The 13488-nt window shown below is 34.6% G+C and overlaps 1 protein-coding gene across 1 annotated transcript; it reads right to left on the bottom strand.

The window, feature by feature from the left end:
• Positions 1 to 1887: 1887 nt before the first annotated feature.
• LOC120350268 lies at positions 1888 to 9758 on the bottom strand. Its single transcript, XM_039422857.1, has 4 exons — positions 9597 to 9758; positions 5618 to 5838; positions 2760 to 2992; positions 1888 to 2022 (listed from the first exon to the last, which is right to left on the bottom strand). The coding sequence occupies exons 2-4, from the start codon at positions 5832 to 5834 to the stop codon at positions 1888 to 1890; spliced, it is 585 nt and encodes a 194-aa protein (XP_039278791.1). The 5' UTR covers positions 5835 to 5838; positions 9597 to 9758.
• Between the last annotated feature and the right edge of the window lie 3730 nt (positions 9759 to 13488).

The following is a 13488-nucleotide window of genomic DNA, read 5'->3' as shown; positions in this document are numbered from 1 at the left end:
AATAAGACAAAATTTATATTACAAAATTTTAATAAATTTAGATTACAAATTATCTGTTAGGTTTAGAAAACAAGACGTTCACATTTCAAGATGATTTTATTTATTAAATAGCAGGTTGCTCAAATTACAATGCTGCAGCAAATTACAGTTTTGTAGATAGTTTTCTGTATTATCCTTCCTCTTCTTCATTTTCGTTTGAAAACACACCCACTTCAGAACATCTGTGAAAATACGTACAATATACATAAGACTATGAAAATTAACATTATAAAGTAACATATCATAACCTCATAATCATGTTTAGGGAAGGCTCAAGGTACAGTGACTATATAAAGAGTGACTATCTCTATAAAGTCACTGTAGCTAAAGGGAATTCAGTGTCGGCCTGATGACATGGCAAGGAACTAACACCCTGCTTTTAACAATTATAGAAATCGTGCGGAACTTGGTGAGCCTTGGCCTTGAACGGAGAACCAGCTAAACACCGGTTAAAACCCCCCTCCCTCTCTCACAAAATTACCCCTCAATAATTTACCACCCCATAAAATTTTTGGCATCCCCCAAACCCGATTTTCAGCTGGTTCTCCGTTCAAGGCCAAGGCTCACCAAGTTCCGCATGACCTCTAACAGATCTTATTAAAAATTATAAATAATGTACAAATGATTAATTAGTGCAATGAACACATTTGCTGCAACATCTAAAATGGTGACAGTTTCTGCAATGCACAAGAATCTAGGCAAAGTGATTGGCCAAAAGTCATAATTTCGGCATATCAAATAACAGCAACACAAAATGAGAACTGTTTATACAATATAGACTTCGTTAACCACATTACTGTAATGTTATTTAAAGCTGTGCAAAGGATAAAAATAAACTTTCTACTGGTGATATTTTTCAAAGTTTTCAAGTTTTTCGATTTGTATACTATCAAACTATCAAAATGAAAAAGTTTTCTCAGGAAAACATTTTTTCCGATCATTACTTTTTGAGATATGAGCGTCTAAAGTTTAAATTTTTGGGACAGAACATTTCGAGTTCGGTAAGAGATATATATATCCATGAGATTAAAGCGGATAGATTCTTTATGGTATTGTTGATCTAGTAAAACAAAACTTTTCTGAAAATATCAATTTTTGAGAAAGTTATTCAATTCACCAAAAATGACTCAGTTATACAGTACTGTAACTCGGTATACAGTAATACAGTACAAGTATACAGTAATTTAATAACTCACTTTCGACCTAATCTGTATTTTGCCTGTTGCAGCCACTTTCCCATAAAGTTTTTCACCACATCCTCCGTTGCCGCTGGGTAGACCTGCCTTACAGCTTCTGTAATCAAACATATTCTTGAAGAAACTTCAAGAAATTCTAAGTTTTATGACATAGCAAAGTACAAACTCTAATGGATGGCATTGTACTACAGTAGACATTTTTGTTGAGCTACCTATAAACTGGCTGTCAGTCTAATGGCTCTATACTCCGTGTGTAATTGATTTATTTGTAACCACTAAACTTTCATTAATGTGCCAGTTTAACATTCACCCGTGTGATATGAAGAAGACACACTATCATATTAATGTTTGATTTTTGCAATTAATAAGTAGAAATCAGTTTTATATATATCAATGAGAATACTTTTTGTATATTTTATTTAATGATTTTTAGGATGCATTGGTATAACCTGCCAAATTTTAATCTGACTGGGTCCAAATCAGATTACTATAGGAAAGAGGGAGACTGCTGTATCATCATAATATGTTAGCTGGAGCACAGCTATACTACAGTCGGCTGAGACTAGAGTATATTCTAGACTAGAGTCTCAGAATTTCTGAGACAAACATCACAATTGCAAACATCACCTGCTTCTATTTTTCATTTAAATTTTCAAATTGTTATTAATTGGGCAGTATTTCCGCTGTAGGAATATTCAACTGCAATGTTGTAGGACATTAATCTCCGGAGGCAATTGTAGACCATCGTCTTTATGTCCTTTCCCCCAACTGAAGTCAGAACTTTGAACTGAAATGAAAAAAAAATTAGTTGATTGTTTGACTAAGTGGATAAATGGAGATGAACTTTGAAAAAGATTTCATGAAAGTATAAGTGCTGTATTAATTTGTGAAATTCACAGATCCAAGACAGCAAAATTGTAAAAATATACTATCCTGTGTTTTCTTTAAACACAATTTGAAGCAAGACAACACCAAAGTCCCAAAATTTATCATTTTTCTAACTAGGCTACTGGTTGAATTATTCTAAATACTATTTTGTTAATTTTTCAATTCTCAACTTCTTTGTGTCAATAGTTTTTTTCTGTGTATATACTTCATAATGTTTCCAATTAATCCGTAAGTCATACATTTGTTTTTTAGAACTCATGCCCACGCTTAGACTATGTGTCTTATGGGTAGATTGTTTTCATTCCCTACTATTTAATATGACTATTTCGCTCATAATTGTTTTTGTTTGTATATTATATTGTGTTAACACATTATGTTTTGTAAATCAATGGGTTCAGATAAATAAATTTGAATTTTAAGTCGGACAGTGACAGATGGCGGCAAACTCAGTTGATTTTCTCAACATTACTGTACTGTTGGGCTCCTCCCTTTTGTTCTCATTGGTTGGCTGTAAACAAGATAGTTGTATAGGAAGCGGGGTTGACAGACTTGCTATTGCTGGCATAGGTAATCTGGATTATCAATAGGCAAGACTCAAAATAGAAAAAATGTCACATAAAAAACACACTAACTTACCAGCTGCTTCTTAAATTGAGGTTTTTCCATCATTTTCTCCAACTCTTCCATTTCCTCCAAACTTTGTACTGGTATTTTTCCTAAAACCTCGTAAGATTTTTCATCGGTGCGTTCTTGACGAGTGTTTACATTGAAATGCTCATTTATTTTTTCATTTAATCTCTTCACGACGTCTGTGAGGTCTGCAACCGTTTCTTGTAACTGTCCCACAACGACGAATAGTCGATTACAATCTGGAAATACATAATTAATTTAAAATGTATCCAAAGTAGTCAGTATAGAAAAAAATCAATGCAACACATGTATCTGCAAATTGGATGTTTTTTGAGTTGTATTTATCTCACCCAGAAAGATATGTAATAACGGCAACTATGGGAAATACAGCTATTGAGTTCAGAATACCTTGAAGTGAAAAATACTTTTATGTAGTACAACAGTATACAAACGTGCAGTACATATGTGGGGCGCAGGCAATCTAAATGAATGTGATTTAATTATAATACTCCTCATCCTCAACTATAACTAGGTACTCGCCTGACAGACACTAAAACAAGCTAATAAAAACGTTATAAAATAATAAAACATACATAATCCAATTTACTATATAAAAAACAATTTGAAAAATTATTTATAATTGAATGTATAATTAAATTGAAATTCCAAGAAACAATATATTAATCACACAAAATAAAAAACATCCTAGTGTTGTTAGTAATTAAATAGTTTCAGGGTGATAGAATTAATTGTGACAAAATAAATGGAGCGTTTAAGTGGGATCATATTGGAGATATGGTTAATTTGATAGCCTAGAGTGTTATTCAGCAATAGGCCCCTAATTTATATGATGCATGTTAAGCAACTGATGTAAATGATGAGTGCTAAATATCCAGCTGCACAACCAGCACTGTAACTGTTTATAAACTGTTACATTTACAACTGACCATTAAATTATTCATAAGGATTAATTGTACTTTAATGTAATTGAACTCACTCTCGTTTTTGCAATCATTTGTCGATGTGCTGGGTGTTGTGTGTTGATGTGCGTCAACAGCTGTGGACGAGGAGTATATGATTCAGAATCAGACTCAGATTGATGGGTTGAGGGATGATTTTGAGTTAGTATGATGGGAGGAAGTGCAGGGGAAGTTAGAAATAGGGGTCTGGCGAGTGGGGTGAGGGGACATCTATTTTCAGGGGGAGTAAAGTTACTATCATTCAAGACTTCTTGTGATGATAGGATAGGATGCTCTTGGATAAAGTCTGGCTGTGGAGGAAAGGATGAAAGGGAAGGATATTCTGGGAAAGAGGTATGTTTTCTAGTTGGTGCTGGATCATCATCTGAATCATCCTCTTCTTGAATATCCTCTCCAGGAAAAAGGAAATTTTTTGGTCTCCTTTTCCTTTTTAATTCCTCTTCTCCATCATCACTACTCAAATTGGATGTTACTGCTGCTTTTGGCAGTTTTTTTCTTGGTTCATCATACGTTTCTAAAAAATAGAAATTAAAAGAATTATTATTATTTTGGTAAGAAAATAACACATTGGTCCCATGGACCCAGCTACCAGTGGTTTACAGTGGTGGTTTAGAGGCTATCGCTCTTACTTCATTGATAATATCGGGGCACCGAGCTTCGCTTGTTATTGATAAACAAAATTCAATTCTTTAAAATGATTGGGGAAGGACTAACAAGCACAGCCAAAAACTGTTTCTTCCCCGATTTTTGATTTATACACTATAAATATTCCAAAAAATTGGTTATGTTCCATACACTTTAATTCAGGTCAAATTTTCAGTCCAAATATTTGAAAACATTGAAGTTCTAATTTAGATTGTTTAAATACCAAATTCGATGATTGATTAAATAACAAAATAACACTCACTAATCACTTAGAACTGTAAAATAATGATTAACATGGAATATTATGATAATTATATACCATCTCATGTCAACAAATCAGATTATTTTGATCGAGCAGTCAATTAAAATTTATAGATTTCTTGCGAGATACGGTAAGCTAATTGATTACACAGCTGATCTCCTACACGGGCACACGCATCTTCTGTTATCGACAGACGACGAAATTATCTGTTTTCCAAGGATGAATTATCCTTCTCATGTCCTTCAGCAAGTTTACCCAGGGATGAGACCTAGTGCAATCAAATTTTTATATCATAAACCTTCTATGTTCCAAATTTCGTGAAAATTTAGAGCCGTTTTCGAGATTCGTTTAACATAAATAACCAGATATAAAAATACAGAAATTACTTGCTTAATATAATAGGATATAATCCTACCAATAGTAGTGATTTGGAGCTATGAAAACCAATTTCTAACAAGCTTTTACGACTTATAGGTACACCTTATTAGATGCAGCAATGAGACACAGATGAAAAAAAATACATTACACATTTGGGATAGTATAGCCTTCAAAAATTGAATTCTGAGGTAATTCAGCACACCTATTCTGTTATCTACTCAATTTGAAACACAGATACAGTGGAGCCCCGATAATCTGATATGATTGGGACCGGACCCATCAAAGATTAATGAATATTTCAGAATAAGCAAAATTATTTAATGCAGAATTTAATTTTTATATTCAGATTAATCAGACTTTTGGATAACCAAGTTTCTGACTATGGAGGCTCTGCTCCTCTACTGTATTTGAAAAATCAGTCATCTTTGGGTTTTAGATTTACTGCAGCATAAAAAGGATTCCTATTTTTAAGCTTATAAATTCCGAAAGAACCAGTTGACTACTTTAAAACTATTTTTTTGATGCTAGGATGGGCATGATTTGAGTCTGTGTAACATACTAATCTCAGTTAAAATAATACAATAGTAGAATATACTTACTGTACTGGTGAATTATTTCGGTTTCGACCAGATCCCAATCGATTCTGGGGGTGACTTTTTTTCTTGCCAGACGCTCAACATTTTTCAATTTTGATGGTGGGTAGTAAGAAGAGGCCATTATACGCTCTTCAGAGTCTGACATTTCCTTGACCCATGTCAAAGGAATGACTCCGATTGCGTCATCCTCTTTTGTAAACTTCACTACAGCAAACTCCATTGTCCTAAAACAAAACCGTGTTTTCAAGTTAGGGTTGTTTTAAAAATTTTAAATGATTTTATTATCATCTACTCTGAATATTTTAGATACTAGGCCTATATAGTACAGTATAATGAAAACTAACATATCACAGTTATGACTTATAAAAAAATCTGTATAAAATAAATTGTTCCTTGTCTCACTTTTCATTATTTTAACTAATAAGTTTATGTTACACAATTGAACTACAGTTTCTGGGAGACAATATTTCCAATAATGTGAGAGTTGAACTTGAGTTTTTATTCATTGGAAAACAATAATAATTCTGTTTTAATTTCTATATTAACATGGATGGGGTTCTTTATTATTAGGGTCGACTTTATTATTTACATTAAAACAAAGACTGTATTGCCAGTTGAATTTTCATTATTTATTGGATAATCTGCAAAGCCACTTCCGCTTGAGAACATTAAAAATTCTCCCTCTTTTTAGTGGTGAATTTCTTTGCCTTATGAAAATATTCCATTTATTTTCTTGTCGTGAATTAAAACAGAAGTGTTTTTTCAATGGTCTGTGCTAGTAACATGATGAAAATATCATTTTGGTGGATTTAAGAAAAGTAGTTTTGAAACTTTTTTCGATATTAAATAATACTGTAATAATAATTGAATCGAACAATAATTTTCAAGGGATGTGCTTGGATAAAAGATGAATAAAAACTTTGTATGTTTTGATCCATGACGAACTGCGAAGTTTACATTGGTATTGTATCACTCAGGGTGCCGACATGCAGTCATTTTTATAGTAAATAACTGAAAGTAATAAATAAAACTTGAGTAAATTAATAAAACTGATGTTTCAAGTTTATTTACTATAAAAATGACTGCATGTCGGCACCCTGAATGATACAATACCAGTAAAGAATAAAAATAAGACAAAATAAAATGTTTCACCTTTCTCCTACTGTTATTTCGCCTCCGCCTTCTCCTTCCTCCTCCTCCTCCGCCCTATTAATCCTCCTCCTCCTAATCCTAATTATTCAAAGTGTAACTTAGGGAAAACTATGGTTTTTTCTTCGAACTCCAAAAATAACATTTTTTCGTAAATTTCATCTATACTTCGCATCTCAAGTTCTTCTGACATGTTTTGAACTTCAAAAATTCCAATAGCGCTGCTTGGGCAAAGGGGTGGTCCAAATATATTTTTCTTTGTGAGAAATCTCTTGAAAATGAGATATACCTTGTCTGTAGTGGAATGGACAATATTTAAAAAGTTCATAACACCCAAGCATACAAGATGCATATAATCTAGTGGAAAGGAGTGTACGAAATGTAAACCTGGCAAAGCAGTTAAAGGCGTCTCATTTAAATTATAATTTTTGTCTTCTCTATTCAAAAATCCTTCATGGGTCCTAGGATTCAGATTATCAATTTGAGGAAAAGTCACACGCTGATTTACATACTGGCCTTCTTCTTTACATCTAGTACAGGAGAAGTAACCAGTGTGGCCCTTAGTGCGTAAAATGAATGATTTTGCCGGAGCATCACAGCAAACACCTTTAACACCTTAACCGTAATGTGATTAAAATTACACTAACTGTAATACCGGTCTATGAGACCTGTAGACTGATTTTGATGTCAAATAAATCTGTTTAATCATTTTAATTTGATAATTATGCTACTAAGTGTTGCTCAAGTTCCTGGTATCTGATTTTATTGCATTTCAATGAAAGATAATCTTTTTTGAGGAATAAAATAAAAGTATGTACATACCTTTCAACTTTTTTTTTATTACAAAACTATCGAAAATTACACAGTTGTAAAAATTGCCAAACGTAAAAAAAATCTTCAGATCTTGTCCATAAAATTTACACAGTCCTTATTCCATAGCACAGTCTATGCAGACTTTCCGACTGCATTCCAAACAGATTGTTGCATCACATTTGATACACTTGTATTGTGTTTTGCATTCTTTGACAGAAGGGCACTTGGAACATGTTTTTCTTTTCTCCATTTTGTCATTAGGAACTCCTTCTTCTCTTCTTACACCAACATTTTCTCCCAAAATCTTCTTGATTGCTTCTTTTGTCTCTCAGCATATATTTGGCACAGTCAGTCTTTTTCTTAGGTGTGGTTCCACTAACACTTTAGCAAGATCCCTGGTGAACTGGAACCGTGTCAGCATTTGATTCTCTCTGTAGCACATGTACAGTATAAATGCATTTATACTAGAGATGTTCAAAAGACGGTAGAAAACAGCCATTGGCCACCGCCTGGTCCTACGGCTTGAAGCATATACTGCACAATGCATGTCCAAAAGGTTGATGCCACATTTTGTTTTGTTGTAGTAGTTCACAATCCCTGGCTTGTTTTTTTCTTTGTTTATTTCAAAGTTGTGGTGCATAGTTGAGATAAGGATGACGGCTTTGTTTTTATCTGGAACATATGAAACCAAAGTCCTAGGTCCGTTTACAGCAAATCGTGCAGAGTTTGTAGGTCTCTGCTTGCAGGGGAGAAACTCCTTTGGTATTTCACTTTTGTTCTTCCTCATTGTTCCTACATAGGTTAGACCCACTTTTCCTAGTTCATCGGCAGTTTCAATACTTGAAAACCAATTATCCGCTGTTATGTTACAGTTGCTCTGTGTTATTGATTTGCAAAGTCAAACAACAGATTGGGTTGGCTTACTCATCCTCAATTGTTCCTTCTCTGGAAGACCAACACAATCACTATTTTTGCCAGTATAAATGTAGGTGTTCAATAAGAATGATGTTTTTGAATCAGCCAGGCACATTATCTTGATCCCATATTTATGGGGTTTGGAGGGGATATACATCCTGAAAGAACATCTGCCACAGAAAGGGACAAGCATTTCATCTATTGTAGCATTTTCGGATAGGCAGTATGTCTTTTGGGAATTATTAATCACTTTATTGAAGATATCTGATATTGCAGCTGCTTTATGTGTTTCTTTTCTTTGGGCTCGAGTCTGTACATCATCAAACCGGAGGCAAGACAGAAGGACTTCAAATCGTCTCATTGACATTGTAGTTCTGAAGTAAGGCCTACTAGTAACATCGTTTGTGAACATAGACTGGACTGTTTCATGATTTGATTTCAAAATTGATGTCAGAAGTAGCAAGCCAACCAAAGCATTTATCTCAGTAGCATCTGTATCCCTGTAGTTGGATTTATTAGATGCATCATTTATGTTCATTCTTACTGATGCAAGCTTCACATTAGTATTTGCAACAATAGTATCAATTATTGTAGAGTCAAATATCAGATCCCTGACTTGTTTCATTTCAGGCTTAGTTCCAAGACGGTTAGCATAATTAGTCAATCCTGGTAATCATCCCCTAATTATGTTGTGGGCTGGAGTTCGAATGTGAGGATTCCTTGTAGGTTCCTTTGTGCACCATGGGTATGGAGGTCCATACTCTTTCTTTTTCGTCCTCCCAAAAATATATTCTGGAAGGTCATTAGAATCATTAGTTAGTACCTCATTCTCCATTTGCTCATCTTCAATATTTTCATCTGAAGAGCCATCTTCCTCCTCTTCTGAAAGAACAAAGTCAGGGTCTTCATCAGAGTCATCCTCACCAGAGAGCAACTTGAATAAGTTAGTCAAATTTGTGATAACTTACTTGAACTTGGTTTATTTATAAACTACATATTAAAAATGTATATAATATGTAATGAATAATCGGAAAAACTACGATCCTGCATGTCTAATCTTTAACTGGCCCATGTGCTGAGGTATAAAAAAGATTTTAACACTCACCGAAAGCAATGGTTGAGCAGTCTCTGCTGGATTTGTAGCTGCAGCTGGGTCGACGGTCCACTCAAGCTCAAGTGCTCGAGAATAGAAGAAATCCATATAAAACGATGAAGATTGAAGGATAAAACGAAAGATGAACCAAGGTCGAGTTTGTGTAAGCATAATGTTAATTCGACTTGCGAGGGAGAAAGTGAGTGAAGAACAGAACAAGATGGTGATGGAGAACACAAAGCAAGAAGCACACACTGGGATTGTGGGTAATCTTGGTGGTCAGAATCAGCGCGCGCATCTGTGTTTTCTAGACTCCCGCGAACAAGCTTATTGTGGGTCTGGTTGTGAATTTGAATTTCTATACTTGGCCAACCAGGCTAAATATGTCAATAAACCAAGTTTAGTTTTGGTGCAATCGCACAAGCTCACTTGACCAAAGCTGGTTTGAGCTTGTAGTGGGTTGCAAACTTCAAGTTTGCAATAACAATTCTGAAATATATATTTATTTATTTATTTATGAAAAACATGGAAGCATACAGGATTTCTCCCAAAAATTGCTTCCATAACAACACAATTACAATAGTTCATTATACATAATAAGAGTACAGAAAAGAAGAATATTGAAAAATTACAATGAAAGAAGAGGAAAAATAATAGAAAAGAAAGAAATGAACAACAAAAAAAACCGAATCAGTACTAATCATACCCTTGAGGACTAGTACAAAAGTGGATTTAAAAAAACAAAAAAACATACAACATCAACTCAACAGACAAGAGACACATTAAAACACTCTACAGTCACACTCGCAGAAGTCGCCTACAATCCCTATGGAAGCAACTGTAACCGAATGACAGGTCAAGATGATCCGAGAAGCAATTGAAAATGAATGATGATCTATATATGGGAGAGTTCTGATGATTTAAAGTGTTGCAAAAAGGTATAAATAATCTAAAAGTGGAGTGGCAAGGCACTGCAGAAATGTACACATTTAACTGGGAAAGCAAAAACATTGAGCTGATTCTGCCATTGAATACATTAAAAACAAACAAAAGCATATTAAAATCACGTTTCAATTTCAATGATTCCACACCGAACATCATTCTGAGTTGTGATGTGGGACAGTCGAAGGGGCATGTATTGTTGAACTTTTTAAAATATAAATATCTAAGGAATCTGTTTTGAACACACTCCAAAGGATGTATCAGTGAATTCTGGTATGGGTTCCAAACCACACAACCATACTCCAGAACGCTACAAATAAGTGTCTTGAAGAGATAGCACAGAGTCCGTATGCTGTTGAAATGTGAGCATGTTCTGATGATGAAACCAAGCTGCTGATATGCCTTATTCACAATCCTTTCAACATGCAGAGAGAAATTGAGCTTGTGATCGAAAACAACTCCCAAGTCTTTGAAATTTTCTACTTTTTTCATAATTATGCCATTAATATGATACAGATTGCACTTTTGTCAAAACTTCATCATATTCAGCTTTATCATCAGCATCCATATTTCCTGTTAACCAAGAAATAGCGGAACCTAATCCATTAAAAAGACCTCTTTTTATTCGAAATTTATTTAACAAAATATGATTGAATTTCATGGTAACTTGATCGAGATGTAATTGAAGTAATTTAATTTTCGTTTTATCGGTTTCTTTTCTATTTAACAATTGTATTGAATTCTTGAGTGTAGAAAGTTCATTTTGTAAAGCTGTAATGTTGATGTTATGCATGTAAGTGTAGGTTCTGTTAATGATGAAAGCATCCTGGATTCGGATGGGTACAACTCCTGCTGATCGTGAGAGGTCAGTTGTCTTGAATGTGTCTACTGGGGCCAGGTTGAGGGGTGCCAGGCTGACAATCAGGAGGGCGAAGTCTGCCAGTTTTAGACTTGTCTTGTGGCGGATCTTTGGGTTGTTTCGCCTTCGGCGGAGGTGTTTGTTCATCTGAAACAGAATTATCATTAGTTTTGTTCACTTTACATGGTCACTTAATGCGATTGGGATGATGAATCTTGAAGGGGCGTTTCTGGATCGCTCTTGAATTTGTTGCTAGATTGGTGTTTTTATCATATTTCACTTTGAAATATTTCGGCCTATTCTTCTTATTGAACGTCGACTTGATGTACGGTTCATCCGGAATTTCAATCTCTTTTTCACATTCTTGATTTACTCTGTTGTTCTGGTCTCTTTCTCAGTTATTATTTTTCCTTTAACGAAATTGTGAATTGTTACACCTATACTCGCGGCATCGTCATTATTAGTATCTTGATTTCCATTTCCACATTCATGAAGAAACTCGTCCAAAACAACTCAACTGAGATCCTCTAAATCATCATCTGGTTCAGGGTTGAGCATGTTAACAGGGTGACTTGGAATGCAAGATAAGCTGTCAGCCACGAAATTCGTCCGGCCTTCACATATTTGATGTTGAAATCAAATTCTTCTAAATAGAGTTTCCATCAAATTAGTTTCGAATTGGGTTCCTTGATATTGTGTAACCACTGTAATGGTTTGTGGTCTGTTTGAATTAAGAATTTCCTTCCATACAGGTAAGGGCGAAAGTGTTTGCAGGCATAAACGATTGCTAGTAGTTCCTTCTCTATAGTTGATAAGTTTACTTCATGTTTATTTAGAGTACGGGATGCAAACGCGATTGGTAGGTCCTTCCCATCAAATAATTGAGAAAGAACAGCTCCCATTGCAAAGTTGCTCGCGTCACATGTGAGTAAGAACTGACGAGAAAAATCAGGTAATTGTAGTATAGGTCCATTTTGTAACATAAGTTTCAATTTCTCAAATGCTGCTTGGAAGTCCTTATCATGTGGATTGAATGGTTTTTCCTTACCTAAAACGGTGGTGAGTGGCTTTGCTATCTTTGCATAATCTTCAATCATTTTTCGGTAATATCCTGTAAGTCCTAAAAATTGTTTAACTTCTTTAGGAGTAAGAGGTAAAGGGAAATTCTTCACTGCGTCTATTTTCATGGGGTTTGGTTGTATTCCGTTTTCTGAAATTATATGACCTAAGTACAACAGTTCACGCTTGAAAAATTCTGTTTTATGAAGCTGGATTTTCAAGTTGTGCTCTTTTAATTTTTCAAATACTGATTTGAAGTGTTTCAAATGTTCAGTGAGGTTGTCAGAAAAAAACAATAATATCGTCCATGTACACCAAAACATTGTCCATTTTCGCGAAAATCATGTCCATACACTTCTGGAAGAAACTGGATGAATTTTTTAGTCCAAAGGGGAGACGTAGAAATTCATAGTGGTCATTTTCAGTAGAAAAAGCTGTTTTCAGGATGGAGTCGGGGTGCAGTTCAATCTGGTGAAATCCTGATTCTAAGTCAATAGCAGAGAAATAAGTAGCACGTCCTATCTTCCCAAATAAGTCCTCAATGTTGGGCAAGGGATACTTATAATCTACAGTCTTGTTATTCAATTTTCGAAAATCTACAACCATTCTGATCATTCGTTGTCCTGATGCATCCGGTTTCTTGGGTACGATCCAAATCGGGGAGTTGTAGGGAGAGTTTGAGTGTTGAATTATTTTGTTTCTCAAAAGTTTGTCTATTTCCAATCAAATATCTTCTTGGAAGATTTGGGGATGCCGGTAATTTTTCGTGTAAACTGGGTTTTCATCTGTAGTAATTATCTTATGTTTCATTAAGTTCCTGCTACTTGATATCTCGTTTTCTAGTTCTACAATTTCAGGATACTGTTTTACTAATTTCAAGATGTTGTCTCTTTCCTCCTCATTCATATGATCTGTAGAAGATTTGGAATGTCATGTATAAGCTTAGAAAATTTCGATTTACATGAATCATTTATATCTGTACAATCAACTATAGTTTCTACTTGTTCAACCTCCATTGGCTCAGGACAAATGGTCGTAAGTTCA

The sequence above is a fragment of the Nilaparvata lugens genome, chromosome 3 (assembly GCF_014356525.2).
Source record: "Nilaparvata lugens isolate BPH chromosome 3, ASM1435652v1, whole genome shotgun sequence".
NCBI lineage: Eukaryota > Metazoa > Arthropoda > Insecta > Hemiptera > Delphacidae > Nilaparvata > Nilaparvata lugens.
This window is presented reverse-complemented; position numbering and strand designations above follow the sequence as displayed.

Excerpts from the sequence above, each read along its gene's own strand:
- LOC120350268 (XM_039422857.1), bottom strand. The coding sequence starts at position 5,834 with ATGGAGTTTGCTGTAGTGAAGTTTACAAAAGAGGATGACGCAATCGGA. Across the intron at positions 2,993-5,617 it reads CGAAATAATTCACCAGTACA|ATTGTAATCGACTATTCGTC; the intron begins GTAAGTATATTC and ends ATGTATTTCCAG. Across the intron at positions 2,023-2,759 it reads CTCAATTTAAGAAGCAGCTG|TTCAAAGTTCTGACTTCAGT; the intron begins GTAAGTTAGTGT and ends TTTTCATTTCAG.